This window comes from Trachinotus anak, unplaced genomic scaffold, assembly GCF_046630095.1.
Source record: "Trachinotus anak isolate AG129_WGS33_773 ecotype Australia unplaced genomic scaffold, CSIRO_AGI_Tana_v1 ptg000031l, whole genome shotgun sequence".
NCBI classification, from domain to species: Eukaryota; Metazoa; Chordata; class Actinopteri; order Carangiformes; family Carangidae; genus Trachinotus; species Trachinotus anak.
Window position 1 is genome coordinate 5,092,565 of NW_027273882.1, and position 16,628 is coordinate 5,109,192.

A 16,628-nucleotide genomic window follows, 5' to 3' on the forward strand; every position below is an offset into this window, starting at 1 on the left:
CGTTAGGTCGAAATCAAGTGAATCATTTACCAATTTAAAGTGTAAGTAGTTTTGGGCAAAGGTCGCCTGAGTGTTGTATCATTTAAAGCTGATTCATAACTGCCTCTTGAATTATGCTGCTGTATCTTATTAAGAGTTAAGCTCCCTGCCCCTTAAAACCACTTTTGTATGTTTGAATGGAGTAAAAATGATTCTCTCTGGTTGAAAATGTGGTTTATAATCATGTCCTTTCGTCCTGCTGTTACACTGTTTCTGCTGCTGAGCCTCACAAAGCCACAGCTGCTACACAAAATAATCTATTACTCCTCTTTGCATTAGTGTTACTGTGTCTGAGTGACGCCTACTGGTCAGAATCCGGAACTGCACTGGCCGGGGCGGCTGTGACGTCATGTTCGGAAACTATCGACGCACTTCGGTTTTTTTTTGTTTCGTTGTTTTCCGTCTTCTGCAGCGTCATCTTCCGTCGTGCGTCACCTGGCCCGCGGTCCCGCCCCCTCGCCGAACAGCGGAGGCTCCATTTTGTTTTTTTCTGGATTTTGCAGCCGCTGTCGACAGCTAGCAAACAAAACCACCGCTGAACACCGCTTGAAGGTGAGTTAGTAGACATTTAAACGCGCTGTGTCGATCATCGTTTCGTTAAAATTTGCAGTTATCTGTCGTGAATTTTCCATTGGTGGGTTTCAATCGGGATAATTTGGTAGCAAGGCCCTTAAGTTAGAGCTGCCTGCCTTGTTAGCTAGCTACCAAGATGACACAGGCCTGGTAACTTAAATAGGTCATTTGTCCATCCGTCGTGTTCATATCATTATTTATCCCAAAATGCTATCAGCTAACTCTTGGGGTTGATGTGTCTACCGCCTGTTTGTGGCCACGTTTCCAACAGCATCAACATGAGCGGATGTCGTATTTTCATCGGCCGGTTGAGCCCCTCGGCCAGAGAGAAGGACGTGGAGAGGTTCTTCAAAGGATACGGCCGCATCCGAGATATCGACCTCAAGAGAGGCTTTGGGTTTGTGGTGAGTCGCTAAACGTTATAAGGAAATAGGTCACAGCAGCGCTCCTCAATATGCAGCAAATTATCGTACAATTATCCATTTAAAAATCTGTCGCTTTGCAGCTACAGAAACTTGCATGTGTTTTAATCAGTCCTTATTCATCTTGGCGTATATGCACAAGATGTTATCTGTTTAAGGGCTGCCTTTTGTTCTGTATCATCTTTGCTGACACACCCTCGCAGCAAAGCAGCTAGCATGATGCCTGTGGACCAGTTTTAAATCTAGAGTTTTTTGAATGGAGTGTTGCTTGGTGGGTTTTCTGCTTGTCAGATTTGCCAGTTTAACACATATATTTTTACAAAAGCCCCTGAGCCTTAAACATACATACACTGTTCATACACTACATGAAGTATTCAGATTCTTTTAGAGTTGCAATGACAAGTTGATTAATTTTCTGCCAATTGACTAATTGATTATTAATCTATTTTGATCATTGAATAACAGCCATTTACTTTAAGCAAAACTTCATGCTTCAGCCTTTCAATTGTGAGAATGCAATGCTTTCCTGTGACATATGTGATTGTAAACCGAATATCTTTGGGTTCTGGACTGTTAATCAGTCTAAAGGAAACATATGAAGTCCCCACCTTGGGATCTGTGTAATTTAAAAGGCTTTTTCATTAGTTTTTGAGCTTTTATAAACAAAGCAGTGAAGTTTTCACAATTAAGTCTCTCAAATACACAAATACTCTCTCTAAACCGAGCATGGCTGCATCCTGTTTGCTTTGATTATCCTTGAGATATCTCTAGAACTGCCGATGCGTATATAGTTCTGTTGATGGAGAGACGGACAGAAAGGCTGCATTTTTAAGAATGACATATAATAGTTGCTGTAAATATTGTATGTTCTGTTTGCTGTAGGAGTTTGACGACCCCAGAGACGCTGAAGATGCAGTTTATGAGCTTGATGGCAAAGAGCTGTGTAATGAAAGGTAGGAATTTCTATTGTGGTAAATGTAATGTAAATTAAAAATGTAAATGAACTAAGTTTTTATGAGTCTTCCCACTTACTGGCTGTGCTTTATGGTGGTAAGCATTTTTTCAAATAAATCTTTCATTGTGATTTTAGGGTGACTATTGAGCACGCCCGTGTTCGTCTGCGAGGTGGCCGTGGCAGAGGTGGCAGCAGTGGAGGAGGGCGTTTCTCTGATCGCTATGGCCGAGGCTCCCAGAACAGTCGGAGGTAAGGTTTTCACACCACACCTCAGTTTCAGTTCTCACTTGCTTAACAATGGCAGACCTCTTTGATGTCATTCAAATGAGGAAGGAAAACATTTAAATTAGTAGCTATATAAGTGCACTATGTAAATAGCTCAGTTTAAACACTGGTGAAAGGTCAACAGTCAGATTATTGTAGCCCATGTTAGCCATTGTTTCTCTTCTCTCATGATGTGAATCAGTTTAATTGAGATGTAATAAATGACCTACAAGTTTCAGTATGTTCAACACACTGAAATAGACCTACTTATAATGCAATACATGTGTAACGCTGTACATCTCAAAGCTCCTTAATTAGCCTTGCTATTGACAAGTAGCTAATGAGAGCTCTTAGCCTCTGTATCACGGCTCCACAATCTTATCCTTCAGTTGATTGAGTTGTTTTTGTCATTTCAGTCGAAACCCTCCTCCAATGCGCACTGAGAACCGCCTGATCGTGGAGAATTTGTCCTCTCGTGTCAGCTGGCAGGTCAGTATCGCCACATGTTTTTTTGAACACAGCAAGCCTCTAACAGCTGCAACACCACCTCCAACAGTCTGCCTCCAACAATATACACATACAGTTCTAGAAGTGATGCTAAAAAAACAACATAGAGACTCTGTTTCTGAAATTAAATCAATGATAATGAACTTAGCTCTCTAATATGTATCAATAATCTATACAAGCCCAAATTGTTCTCTCAGAATCATCGCTCTTATAAACCTGCATTTCATGCAGTTAAGTTATAAGTCAAAGAGCAGTAACAACAAAAAACACTTAAATCTGTTCCTGTTTTCAAATTTTAACCAATTCTTCACCCCTTTATTTGCCAGCCTGACTGTTGTGTCATATGGAAGAGCTCGCTTATGGTGGAGTTAACCCCTTCTGGGTCCTTCTGTCTGGGTTGAGCCTGTGGTGTCAGCCAGTCTGTCCTACTCCTAGTTGACGCCTGCTGGTCATGTGAGCGCTCGCTCCACACTAGAGGCGCTGGCGGCCCCTTCACTCACTTGCAACGCCTGGTGTGTGGTTGAGAGCGAGAGAGAGGAAACAGAGAGTTGGCAGAGAGAAAGGAGAGGAAAGAGCGAGAGTCGATGGTGATGGTGGTGGCGTATTGATCGATGGTTCGTTAATTTGAGGGGCTTCGATCGATCGATATCCCCCCTCCCTTCCCCCCTGTGGTGTTCCCGCACATCGCGAGCGAGAGAGAGAGTGTGAATTCCTCCCAGGTGCCCATGGATATAATCTGCTGTTATCCCGAGGTTATGGTGGGCTCGGAGAGCCTGCGGCCCACCCCAAAGGGTTTCGCTCTCAGGTAGTAGTTTCCTCTCTTCCACCCTGTTCACTCTCTTTACTGAGGCGGGGTGCCGAGACAGGGGCGGTCCCGGCGCGGAGCCCTGTGCCCTCCTTGCCAGGGAAAATGGGGCTCTTTGTGCCAAACGCTGCCCAGGCGGCGCCACTGCAGTTCAGTTCATGCAGATGGTGTTCATCTCTCTGTAGTTGTAATGAGCAGTGGGTGCAAGAATCTCAAAGCTGTTGCAAATATTCAGCCTCTCCAGTAATAACACTGATTTTTTTTCATCTAAACTGGCACACATACCTTTTCCTTGTTGTTTTTTTTTTTTATAAATGATTAAGCCTAATTTTGTTTAGGATGGGCTGATGAAACATTGTCTTTGAGGTTCTTGGACTCATCCTCCTTATCTGCAGTAGCCTGTGTAGTCCTCTCAGAGAATCTAACCATCTCTCTTTTTGGGTAATTCAGTCCTGTTTAATGTCTCAGCCTGTGCTTGTGTCCTGAGCCCCTCCGTAAGTTGACTGATGTTTACATGTGTAGGATTTGAAAGATTTCATGAGACAAGCTGGAGAGGTGACATTCGCAGATGCACATCGGCCCAAGCTCAACGAAGGGTAAGACCTTTATCTCTTTCAGCGTTAACTAACTAATGAGTATCACAGGATGAATCGTGTGTGTATCAGAAAAAGCTTTGCAATTTGTGGAAATTTACCATCTAATTCATGACAAAAAGTGTGACTGAGGTTCCAAATAATGATGTCTCATGTTGTTTTTCAGGGTTGTTGAGTTTGCCTCTTACAGCGACCTGAAAAATGCCCTTGAGAAACTGTCTGGAAAGGAAATCAATGGCAGGAAAATCAAGCTCATAGAGGCAGCCAAGAAGAGGTGAGTCGTCTGCTGGAACCTCCATTCACTAAAAAAAAAAAATCAATACTTATTAGAGAAGTCAGCTGATTGTGGCTGACACTTTCCTTTTCACCCATGATTAGTAATGTGCAGATGATGGTTTCCACTTTCAGCTCATGCTGCCTTCTTATTACCAATTAAAGCCCATTGTTACCAAGATTACTTCATCCAGTACAAACTGATTTGCTCCACTTGAACAGATTTAGCTGGATGAGAACTGACAATATGATTTTAGCTGGCTGATAATGATCCTGTAGCCAGGGTAAGATAAGAGACGTATGAGGAACAAGTCTCAGAGATCACAAGGCAAAATGATTTATAACATTGGTTATCACACTGAAAAGATGAAGGGGAATATGAGGCGAATAGTAGTTTAGAATGAGCCATTCAGCTGTAACACTATGCTTACAGGCATGGGGAGAAGTGTAAAATTGTATTGATTTTTGATTACTGTGCTACTCAGGCACTTTACAGAATAGCACTCAGCAGTTCTTTTAACCTCTTAAGAGTCAGACCCCAGACACAGGAAGTCCTCGTCTGATCATTACAGCGTCTGGTATGGTCGACTATAATTATTTGACTCTCTTGTCCACAGTCAGACTGCCAATCTCTGCTTCTTATTTTATATGTGGCACTTCTCTTTAACTGTACTTTATCCATGTGCTACATAAGGCTTATGTTTCAAAAGCCAAATTATCTTTCATGTAGCCTGAGGTCAGTCCCAACCGTGACAAATGCAAAAGTGCTGAAGCCTCTGTCATTGATGTGTATTGGTCATGCCTGAGACTTAACAATTACTCGGTGGAGATTTTTTCACACTGTATCTCAGGTATTAAATGTCAAATTGAAAGTAAATCCTCTGGTTACTCCGTTTGTGGTCAGTGGAGGGAAGGCGCAGAAAAACAACATACTTTATCCTTTGTTTCCCCTCTGGCTCGAGGAGCCATCCTGCTCAGGTGGAAGGACGCTGCCCCACCCACTCAAACACAATGGTTGGCGGACATCGTGTCCTGCTTAACACTTGAGAAAATCAGATAAACACTTCAATATTCAAATAGGAAATTCCATTTGAATTTTTTCAAATATAGTCCAGTCCTGGTAAAGGCTTGGTTATGAAGTGCAGCTTAACTATATTACACACTGTTCACTCACATGGCGAGTCCTTGGCGTGGCAGGTAGATATCAGCGTGTATAATTTGCTGCCAGTGACTGGGGAGGGATTGTTTTAGTGTTTGTGTACATACAGTATAAATACTGTACATCCTCTACTTTGCTTTGTTCTTGTTCATTGATGTTTTGTTTATACGTCGGCATTAGTGCCAGCTGCTGTTGTTGTCTGCTCATACTCTCATTACTCTTTAATGACTGAGCAGCACTGCACTTTTGTTATGCCCTGCAAAACTTCAATAAAATGATTTGTTGTTGGAGGAAAATTCACATTGTTGCTGCACAAGAGAAAGGCAATAAAGGAAAAGTAGAATTTTTTTTCCTCAGTTGACAGAAATAAAGTAAGAGATGCCTTAGAGACTGTAAATGAATTGTACAAATGCTGGAACAAAAGAAATGACAGCCATGATGTGTGTGTGTGCGCTATACTTTCTACAGTAGAGGTATATATTCATACCTTATCCTAATGTTTCTCTCCTCCATTTCCCAGGTCAAGAAGCCGTTCCCGGTCTGAAAGCTCTTCTCGCTCACGGTCTCGTTCCCGTGGTCGCTCTCCATCGCGCTCCCCCAGACGCTCCCGCAGCCCCGCCAAAGCCCACAACCGTTCCCGCTCCCGCAGTGGCTCTCCTGCCGGCAGCCCTTCATCCCCAGCCCCCAAGTCAAAGGAGCCCACCAAGCGCTCCTCCAAGACGAGCAAATCAGCCACCCCACCCTCCCCTCGGCCTGCTCAGAGAGCCTCCGTCTCCCGTTCACGCTCTCGGTCACGCTCCCGCTCTCGCTCTCCTTCTACTGACAGCCAGCGCTAAGAGGTGTGTGTAAGTTAAATGGGAATCAACAGTAGAAACAACTTGTTTCAGCAGTAGAATCAGCTTGGAGGAGTTGACACACTGGAGCTCCCATGAACCCCTCTGACAGCCGAGGCGAGTTTTCCTTGAGTAAAGTTTGGTTTTTCCTGTCTGGATTTTTCTCACCTCTGTCTGCCATTTATTCACATTAAACACGTAGATCCGTTGTCAGACAGGAACAGTAAAATGATAGTCATATATATTTCATCATCATTATTGGGCATTTAAACTGAATAACTTTATTTTAAAACAGCAGATTCACAGTGTTGCTGTTGTCGTTCCCCTCAAGTATAGACCCATGTGTATGTTTACACCCAGTGACTCCTCACCCTTTGAATTAACTCATCCAACAAGGCTGCAGGTCCAGCACTGCTGTGCTATAATTAATGCCAGAGCGAACCAGCATCTACATTCACCGTTAGTGGGCTCGAGAGTCGCTAGTCTCTACACTTTTTCAGCAGTAACAGGATGGTTTTGATAAGTCGCGCGACCACTTTCTTTACTCCTTGTGATACTTTTGCTTGTAGGTGCGAGAATTTTTAATCCTTTCCCACATTTTTCTCCTTATTGCTCACGTTTTCCAAGCCCTGTCCACATCTTTTTCCCTCTTTCCTCAGCTGCCGTGTGTGATCTGTATAACTTAGGGTGCTTGCATGGGCTTTTCTTTGATCAAAATTAACAATTCATTATTTTGTGTTTTAAGCTCAATTACAAACCATCATTATAACTGACATTGGCAGCTTCAGTATCAAGAACACTTGTGTAGAATTAAGCACATTGTTCCACCAGTTAAAGAGCTGTACAGTAATTTACTTTATTTCAAGGATCTTACAGTTTCATTTGTTTTTTGGACGTATGGCTCTTTTGAGGATGAGGTCAACCCTTTGATTTCAACACTTCAAAATGATGTTGACACATAATGCAGTTAATTCCAGCATTGTAATGAATGTTATTTTATCTTTTTGGTTAAGGGTTTTGTGTACAGCATTGGAGACTTTTGTTTAGTGTATAAATGTAATTCCAAGAATACTTGTTGGTACTGTGACTGGTGTTAATGTGGTTCAAATGAAAATGTAGACAAAAATACAAAATTTTTTACGTAAGGATTTTATTTTACAGTGAAAAAATATGATGGACGTTTGTATTGCTGTAGGAAGAAGAACTCAATAAAAGCATTTTAACTAAATTGTGAATTTTGTCTTCAGTGCTCGACAAGGAAACATTTACAGATGAATGTACAGGTACATTACTTGCCACAAAATGGCTTTCCTGCAGAGACACATCTTTGCAGTTTGTTTCAAGTAGTGCAGGAGCCTGAGTGAACTGCAGGGTTTTATGTCGTCTCCCATCAGGCCTTGGTCAGCAAGAGTTAGCGTTACTGGACAAAAACTCAGCAGATGTGTGTTTAAACCGTCCCCTCACCCAGCTCTTTCAACTTGTCCTCAGTGGTTGCTGGCTCGTACGTGCCTGCAGGTTAGACAGTGAACAGAGACAGCACATTACAAACTGTTCACTGAATAAATAGTGTGACAGACCATTTCTTGAGCCATTATCAGAGCCTCTCTCTGGATTAAGACCGTTGATAACAGGTTGTAATCCTGTGTTTGCTGTTTTAATACTGGGACAGTTTGTGATAGAGGACTTAGGCAGCTAAATTTACGGTGGGTTTTCATCTGTTAGAAACCAAAATAAACAAAACATGATTCTGGTGAAGTCTTACTATGAAAGTTATCTTTTGTCAGTGAAGGAGCCAGAGTCTTTTGTCTTAAGCCCAGGAGAGATGAAATATGCTTGTGTGTGTTTACTGGTTGACTCAGTCACTTGTAGTGGACGTATTAAAAGAGAAAAGAGGCTCACTAAGTTTATCAAACATTGGTTATAGTTGTAAAGTTTGATGCATATCTTTGAGAGTTTTCCTCTCATCTCACCAAGTAAGTCAATTTTTCTGGTACTATTTTGTCTTTATTTGGTGGTTGACGCTGCAGAAACAGGAAGGAGCGAATGGTACGGCTTGTTACAGAGGATGTGGTGGTTATACTGTACACTATCTTAACAACTAGTTCATTATAGTTTCACTGAGAACAATGGATATGGAAACTAATCCTTATTTGCAGCCCTAACTGATGCATATTTCTCTATTCCCAGTTTTCCTACATCAAGTGTTGCTGGTATTTTGTCCACCTTTATCCACAGTCCTTATTTCTGATGCTTCGGTCTTACTTTAATGAAGGACCTCTATTCCTTGGTTGTACTGCAATGCAGGGATTGTTTTTTATTATTGTCTCATTTTTTTTTTGTTTACTTTTTTTATTAAGCAATTAATCAGTTAGACTATAAACGGCTGATGGTGTCAAGGCGTCATAATTTCTCTGAATATTGTTCATTTTGTCAGACCAGCTGTTCAAAGCCCAAATATACACCAATGGATCAACTAAACGTCTCAGCACTGTTCCTAAAGGTCTGTCGTTTCTCCCAGTAACCCCTCAAAAAAACTGGCATCAGTCTCACCTTTCTCTTTCCGTGTGAACCTCTGGTGACACCTGAACAGCACGATGAGCACGGCCGCCTCCAGCAGCTGGAGGGACACGTAGACCATTGGGAACAGAAACAGAGGGCCGATCACCGCGGGGGGATAGGCCATCTTCAGTATGGTGGAGCACAGCTGGATGTTCTGACAGCCTGTTTCCATAGCAATGGTCCTCCGCTCCCTAAGGGGGGGGGGGGGGCAGATTTATTCATAAGTCATGGATACATAAAGAAAGACTCAAGACTCTTCATTCGCTGTAACGACTCTGCCACAATATCCATCAGGGCCTGAGTTTCACCAAGTAAAGGTGCCACTTTCTTAAAAGCCTTTATAAGCCGTAAATATAACTTTATTAATGGCTGATAAATAATTTACTAAGAACTTGCATGGGCTATAAGACATTTAACAACAATACTAAGACTTAAATTCATTAGGGAGACCCTTTCACACAATCGAGAATGCAGTTATAAATGTTATATACAGGGGTATGAAGGGTTTCTCACTTTCCAGTCATCTTGTATGGAGTTATAAATATTAGGATGACATTAATAAAGGGTATTGGATTGCTTAATTTTTAATAAGCCATTAACAAAAGTAAGTCAGTCACCTATAATAAATACTTAATAAAAGGCTCTGTGATAGTCCATCAAGTCTGTAGTTATGAATGTTAATGAGATCTTTATAAATGGATTTTGGTTCAGATGCCCTGCAGCACTTCCCCAGAAGATTAGTGGTCCAACAGCCCAATGAAGGGGTCTCTCACTAGCTACACCAACACTATGCAGATGAAGTATATTGCATAGTGGTGGGTGTAATCATTGAAATTTGAGTTTATGTTTGGCTCTGTGACTGAATTTAGCATTTAGCATTTGCTGTTTTTTTGAACTGCCATTTGTATTAATTGCATGAGTTATGTTAGTGTTTGTGTGTGCACAGGGACTAAAGATGGAAATTAATCATAAATCATTGATTGACTAGTAATAGAGCTCATTAATTACATCTCATAAACCCTATATAAATGATGCCTTATCAGAAAGAGGCACACAAATAACCCCTGATCTGCCTGACTTACGATTGGTTGAGTCCGAAGAGTGAGGAGATGATGTATCCGAAGGTGTAGCCTATGAAAGGCATGAGAGCCCCGATGGCTAAGAGAGCAGGGGACAGCACGGTCACGATGGAGCCTCCGATTGCAATGCTGGCCAGGACGCCGATCCCCACAACAGAAATCATCATTATAGTGAGGCCGACCTGAGAACAGCAGGACAGGAAGCAAATCAGACTGTAGATTTATTTGCCTTTTATTTTATTTCTATATTATTATGATTAATAAATGATAAGGCAGTTCATATTCTGTGTTTTCTCATTGTCAATAAATCCCTTGAAAACACTGAAACCAATAATAAATTGACCCTATGAATTAGTACTGTCTGATATCTCAGAGCCATAGAGCTCCATTGTTCTCCACAAACTATTAAAAACCTAAATGAGCTGCACTTTTGCATTGGGTGACAAGTTCCTTTATTACAGTGAACATTTTGAGTCATACATTCACAGTGTTACTACAGGAGGTACAGTATGTATTAATCTGCAGCTGAAAGTAGTCCTCCTGTTAGAGTGATGTGACAGTGACAGACAGATTACTGAAGCTGGTTTTGGTTGATCGTTTCTATGACCTTTTTTTGAAATCATTTTTTTAACTATTTGATTCCTAGTTTATCCTATGAAATGTCAAAAAAAATAGTAAAATAGTGAAAATATCCATTAAAATTACACAATGTGTAAGTTGACATCTTGAAATTGCTTGTTTGGTCTTATTACCAACAGTCCAAGATCCCAAAATCCTCAATTTATAGTGATATAAAACTGAGAAAATCAGCAAATCCTTATATTTGAGAAGCAGGAAACAGCCCATTTTTGGTATTTTTGCTTGAGAAATTACTGAAACACTTAGTAAACCACCAAAAGATTAATTAGATTAATTTCATGCTTTGTTAAACAGTGGTTGCTGTAGCTGACAGCAAATGAAGCAAATGAAGCAAGAGAGAGATGGGGAGTGGCATGCAACAAAGTTCCCTAAAGGCAAACTTGAACTAAAGACATTATGAGAACATGGTCTCTGCTGTAGATACATTTTCTCTCATTTTACTGACTGATTAATCGGATTACCTTGTCATCTTATTGATTTAACCCTCTGACCCTTGTGTGCGTGCACTGACCTTTGTGATGACCTTGGCGTACTGCGGCCTGTAGTAGTTGATGAGGATGCCGGCTCCGCAGGGTATGAGAATCATGAACAGCGACACGATGATGTCGACGTAGGGCACTGCGTTCTGCACGTTAGAGAAACCCTGACAGTAGAGGTAGAGCAGCAGGGGCATCATGCCCAGAGCCAGCAACGTGGAGCAGGAAGTCATCACAATACTGAGGGGAGGACAGGGATGAGATGGAAAGAAAGGTGTGCTCCAGTCTTGTGCAAGCTGAGACTGGAGGCTGGAAGACACCCACTACTGGACCAAGACAGATTTTTTCCCAATAGGAATTTACATAATTTGAACTACAATTCAGTGACAGGGAATGGCAAAGTTATTTAGACTTTCTGTCCAGCACTTTGGTTCAGCACAACCTCCTGTTTGTCAACATATGTTGGCCAGATTGCCAAGAAATGTGATATTATAAAGATATGTTTTTATTTGCCGTCTCTAAAACTCTATGGAAGCTACTTTTAGTCTCCAGCACGTTCATGCTCCGGGAGTTTATCCTACAGGATAAACACTTTTCATCTCCAAGAATATTCTGAGCTCCTTTTCAGTTCTTCGGTCCGTCTTTTCTGACGGAGGTGTAATAAAAACTGAAGCCTGCAGGGGACGCTGGTGGGGCTTTAGACCTGTTAATTACAGGTTGAATATTTTCTGAGATGCATTAGAACTTATCAGCCAGCCAATTGTCACAAGGTTCATGACCCTTATACTGCCCGGTTATATAACAGCAGCTGCTGACAACCTGTCACAGTCACCTTTGTGTTTTAATAATGAATCCTGTGAAAAGTTGTTGGTGTTGAAGCTGATTGTTCCCGGACATTTGGGACTTAAAAAATACTGGTACGACTCTTTTTCTTTTTGTCTGCAAACGTGACCTGTGGTGATTGGTTTAGTTTATTTTCTACTGTTGAAACAAACCCACCCCCCCCAAAAAAAGACAAAAGATATTAAAAGGATATTCTCCAAAAATGATCCTTTCTCTGTCTTGTATTTTGCCGAATACTAAAACAAACAAAACAAAAAACAAAACAACCTGTTTTCAACAATGCTAGTGTCTGGTTTAGTCGTTAGTGGGATCATTAATACCTCAAGTCTTCCTGTCAGTCCTTGACTCACGGCTGTAGGCCAGATAAGATCCCCAGACATCAGATAGAGCAGGAATGTCCTGAACAACACGCCGCCATAATGTACACACCTTTGTGAAGACCCAGTGAGGTAAATGGCCTTGTGGTTGCAAGTAAAGGGGTTTGGTATCACGTTATTAGGATCATGATATGTATGTTTTACAATCAGACTGGTGAAGTCCTGCAGGTCGTTCAACTCTAATGATGGTAGGAATCGTGCCGCTGTTGGTCACAGGGTGTTCTCTGATCAGCACAGTGTCATGCATTACACCTACATGAAAGCAAGCGCGAGCACGAGGGCCGAGGTCCTTGAACTTCTACTTAACTCAACAAAATCACAAAACAGCATGTTTTCCTACTTCTCATAGTTTCAGTTTTGTGTCTGTAATTGGGTTTTTAGTTCCAATAAAGCTGTTCACAGTGAGATCTGTGGATTATCTGGAGAAAGTGTGACATTTGTCCTGGCAGGATATGTCTTTGTTGAGTTTTTTTTGAATGTCACTTTTCAGTGCTTTGACTGGCAGAGACAAAATTAATTCATCTGCATTATTTTGTGATGGCAGCGCAAATGTCAGAGGTTTATATTTCAATTCCTCAGCACATAAAACCAAAAATTATCTGCCTGGCTGGGATACCACTAGGGGTAGATGGGAGACAGGTGTTTTGGTGATTTTGGTGAACTGGCCCTTTAAGCTTTAAGAATACATTTCTATCAGCACTCAGAGAATAAATAAGTATAATCTGACATGAGGTCTCTTGACAGCTGAGGGAAACAGCTGTCAAACTCTGGTTGCAAAATTTCAGTGTGTCTGCAGGGAGCGGCTTCATCCATCATTTCAAGGAGACACTTCTTCAAGAGAGACGATCTCCACCTTCATGTGAAGACACAGCCTGCTGACAATCACTGTCATCTCAAACATGTCCACCGACTGAGCTCCCATTTACATAATTCAACAAGTGCGCTGCGGCTTTATCAGAATCTCTGAACTGCTTTTAGTTATTGTGCAAAAAACATTGTGATGTAATGTGCAAGTTAGTGCAATGTGAATCAATACAGCCTTTCAACACAAACAGGTAACGTGTGTACCTGAGGTTCATGTCGCCCCTCAGAGCCAGAGCCAGGATGTTGGAGAGACTTCCTCCAGGACAGCAGCCACAGATCAGAACCACCACAGAAGTGATTTCATCCAGCTGGAACACCTACAGCAAAGAAATGATAACAACACCTCACTGATGCCAGAGTCTGTTATTGATGACTGTGTCTAATAGTGATATCACTAATGTATAGAAGACAGGAGGAGTAATCCATGTGAACAAATAAATCAAACATACATAACATAATCACTGACAGGTTTTCTCCCACAGCCATATTCAGTCTGTTTATAATTTTGGCCGATTTTTGTTGATTGTTGTTAATGTTTCATTGCGATGTGTTGTGTTTTCACCTGCATTAGGTTTTTATACAGTCTGTTAAGATCAATCTCTCTTGTTTGTTTTGTTTTATTATTTTGTGCTACTTTATCTCTCTTTTCCCCTCAGTTTGTGGAACTGTAAGAAATCTTGTAAAGCTTTTTACTGAGTCGGGCCCAACACAACGCAACGTTTCCTAAACATTAAGGCTGCAAGTAACAATTATTTTCTGTCAGTTAATTTATTGTTCTTTTTTTTTTTTTTTTTTAAATCACTTGATGTTTAAGATGTCAAACCTAAAGATATTCAACTTACATTGATATACAGTGCTGGAACCAGCACTACTTAACATTACTTTTCTATTTTCCTTGTTAAAAAATCATATATAATGTAAATATATCATAAAATGTATTGATCAGTATGAATATATTCAAAAGCATTCATATTGTTTAAGTCAGTATAATGGGGCACATTGTTTCAGACTGCTGAATAGTAAAATAAACAGCTATACCAACCTTAACTAAGCAAAAGGCTGTAAGAGGCATGACGCCATACTGCGCCACCACCGCTATCATCACCCCCTTAGGCTTCACCATGTGACGCTGGAGGGAAGGAAAAAAGATCTTTCAGTATAAAATTATTTTAAAGATTGTTTGATTGATTGCAAACGGAGATAATGTGCATCAAACTGATGGTTACGCTGATGAGTGTTTCTGAAGTTACCTTGATCTTTGACACCTCCATGGTGCATCCCAGTGAAACCATGGTGATGAACAAGACGACTATCAAAAGTAGGTTGATGGCTTTGTCCATCACCGGTGACATCATAGACGTGAAAACGGAGCTGGTGTTAGCAGCTGTCACGTTGAACAAGACACTGCTGTTGTGCCACATATCTGAACCAGGAAACAGATCGGCTGTGTGGTCCACGGTGCCTTCCATGTTGGAGCAGCACAGGACTTACTGGATGGTAATCTGAAAACAGACACACACATCGACACGGTGAAAGACAGAGAGAGATGTAAGAAAACAGACTGGTGTGTGCTGGGAAATAAGTCAGGTGGAATCTGACATCACAAAAATGTTTCTGCGGGCTTCACAGTTTTCTCATTTCCTCATCCGTTAGTCATGAACAACACTTCAACTGCTTTTTGTGAAAACAAAAACAAAAAATGATAAATAATCAGAGCATGACCAAAGAAAAGCAGCCAGGAAAAAAACAAAACAGTGACAGGCTGAGTACAGATAATGCTTCACCTCGCTTATCGGACAGAGGAGAGTCAGCTTGTTGAAGAAAGACTCTCCGAGGTTTGACAGAAGCTTTACACAGGCAGCGTAAGGAGATAACACTGGTGCAGCTCTGCAAGTTATCCCACTGAGGACATATTTACAGATAAACTGACAGAAAACTGTTTTCCACACAGTGATTTTTGGTGAAGGCGAAATTTCTTCCACACAGTAAACAACTACCACACACATTACATACACACCATCCCATCAAAGCCACATGAATAACCCTGAGGTCAGATGCTTTCATAGCCCTTGATAGTTTGACGGCTGCTTTCTGTGCAGTGTTCATCTCTGCAACCGGCAGAAAGGTCACTGGTGTGTTGATAAGCTTTTCATCACACAAGATCTGTGTTTAAAGTGAGCATAATCTTTGAGTTCATAGTACACATTATATGGTCCTGAGAACCTTTAACCTAATATCTCATGTATATCCCATGTTTAGCTTTACAAACTTATTAGCAGCAATAGTAATGTGTACAATATGTATCCTGGTGTTGGTGTGTGATCACAATAAGCCATTTCCAAACAGATCTGGGTCATTTCCACCAAAATAAAAGTCACAAATGTTTCTCACTTGGCTTAAAACTATCCCTTGCTTACATGAATAATTTTACATAGCTTGAAACTGAGCCAAAGAACGTGTTCAAAACCTTATGACACATGTTTTACAATCAGACAGTTTCTGCAGACAGTTCATTTAAATCTGTTTAATCTGTGCATTACGGAGGAAAAACAACCTCACTCTCTCTGTGCTTCAGTATTTAGTTTACCTGCATCTCCAGAGTTGACAACCACATCCTCCCTACTGGCATGCTCACATGCTGTGTGCAGACAAAATTACTTTCACAGGATTTGTCACATCTATTTTGCACCCATAAAAAAAACACATATTAAAAAAAGAAGAAGAAGAAGAAATAAAATACCACAGAGCTTCATACATGTGTCTAGCAACTACACACTGACTTCTTGCCTGTTCAGAAGGTGAGAATTGCACACCTTTTCTTGAAGGTCAGTTTGTACGAAAATAGAAGAAAACCCCGAAATGGATTTTTTTTTTTTTTTTCCCCAGAAACAAACACTCACGCTTGCTTGAAGCGTAAAACTGACAGATATGTTTGCAGCTATATTTCATGCATTGTATCACCTGTCGGGCCAGGGGTTCCTCCTCTTCTTTCTTCTCTTCTTTCTGACACAGAATCAAGCCCTTGGGTGTTGCCACTGTCTTTTTTGCTGTCAATCATAAATGACACATGACGGCTACTGGCTGTGCAGAAGTGCCATCTAGTGCGCAGCTGACTTCTGCAACTCGAGAGGAGAGAAGCCTGCACAGGGAGAGTTTCTCACATCTGACTTTAACCATAGAGAAAGCAGAATAAATGAACTAATGTCCAACCTTTTTTTTATTTATCTATTAGATCATAAAGTGTCATTGTGTTGTAGTGTGTCAATGCTAAACCGAGTTTTAGTTGACACAGTGATCAATCAAATAAAACATAAAACATAATAAAAGATAATTCAGATTATGGGTGTAAAGTTGCTCAGTAGCTAAGG

General features: G+C 41.1%; 2 protein-coding genes across 3 annotated transcripts; one reads left to right on the top strand and one right to left on the bottom strand.

Annotated features, from left to right (window-relative positions):
* Nucleotides 1-457: 457 nt before the first annotated feature.
* Nucleotides 458-7,651, top strand: srsf5b (serine and arginine rich splicing factor 5b). Of its 2 annotated transcripts, XR_011686545.1 has the most exons (9): nt 458-591; nt 884-1,016; nt 1,917-1,987; nt 2,125-2,238; nt 2,670-2,742; nt 3,087-3,565; nt 4,088-4,161; nt 4,325-4,432; nt 6,111-7,651. XR_011686545.1 is itself a non-coding variant. In XM_071468068.1 (8 exons), the coding sequence occupies exons 2-8, from the start codon at nt 891-893 to the stop codon at nt 6,424-6,426; spliced, it is 882 nt and encodes a 293-aa protein (XP_071324169.1). In that variant the 5' UTR covers nt 458-591; nt 884-890; the 3' UTR covers nt 6,427-7,651. The 2 variants fall into 2 exon arrangements, 1 of the variants encoding a protein (XP_071324169.1); XM_071468068.1 differs by lacking the exon at nt 3,087-3,565.
* slc10a1 (solute carrier family 10 member 1) lies at nt 7,459-16,352 on the bottom strand. Its single transcript, XM_071468067.1, has 8 exons — nt 16,222-16,352; nt 14,511-14,762; nt 14,303-14,389; nt 13,465-13,577; nt 11,212-11,416; nt 10,065-10,243; nt 8,974-9,173; nt 7,459-7,932 (listed from the first exon to the last, which is right to left on the bottom strand). The coding sequence occupies exons 2-8, from the start codon at nt 14,727-14,729 to the stop codon at nt 7,871-7,873; spliced, it is 1,065 nt and encodes a 354-aa protein (XP_071324168.1). The 5' UTR covers nt 14,730-14,762; nt 16,222-16,352; the 3' UTR covers nt 7,459-7,870.
* Nucleotides 16,353-16,628: the final 276 nt, after the last annotated feature.

Coding starts and splice junctions, on each gene's coding strand:
- srsf5b (XM_071468068.1), top strand. CDS start 891: ATGAGCGGATGTCGTATTTTCATCGGCCGGTTGAGCCCCTCGGCCAGA. Junction 2,239..2,669: donor GGCTCCCAGAACAGTCGGAG/GTAAGGTTTTCA, acceptor TTGTCATTTCAG/TCGAAACCCTCCTCCAATGC. Junction 4,433..6,110: donor ATAGAGGCAGCCAAGAAGAG/GTGAGTCGTCTG, acceptor TCCATTTCCCAG/GTCAAGAAGCCGTTCCCGGT.
- slc10a1 (XM_071468067.1), bottom strand. CDS start 14,729: ATGGAAGGCACCGTGGACCACACAGCCGATCTGTTTCCTGGTTCAGAT. Junction 14,390..14,510: donor TGGAGGTGTCAAAGATCAAG/GTAACTTCAGAA, acceptor CCTTCCCTCCAG/CGTCACATGGTGAAGCCTAA. Junction 7,933..8,973: donor GTTCACACGGAAAGAGAAAG/GTGAGACTGATG, acceptor TCTAACCTGCAG/GCACGTACGAGCCAGCAACC.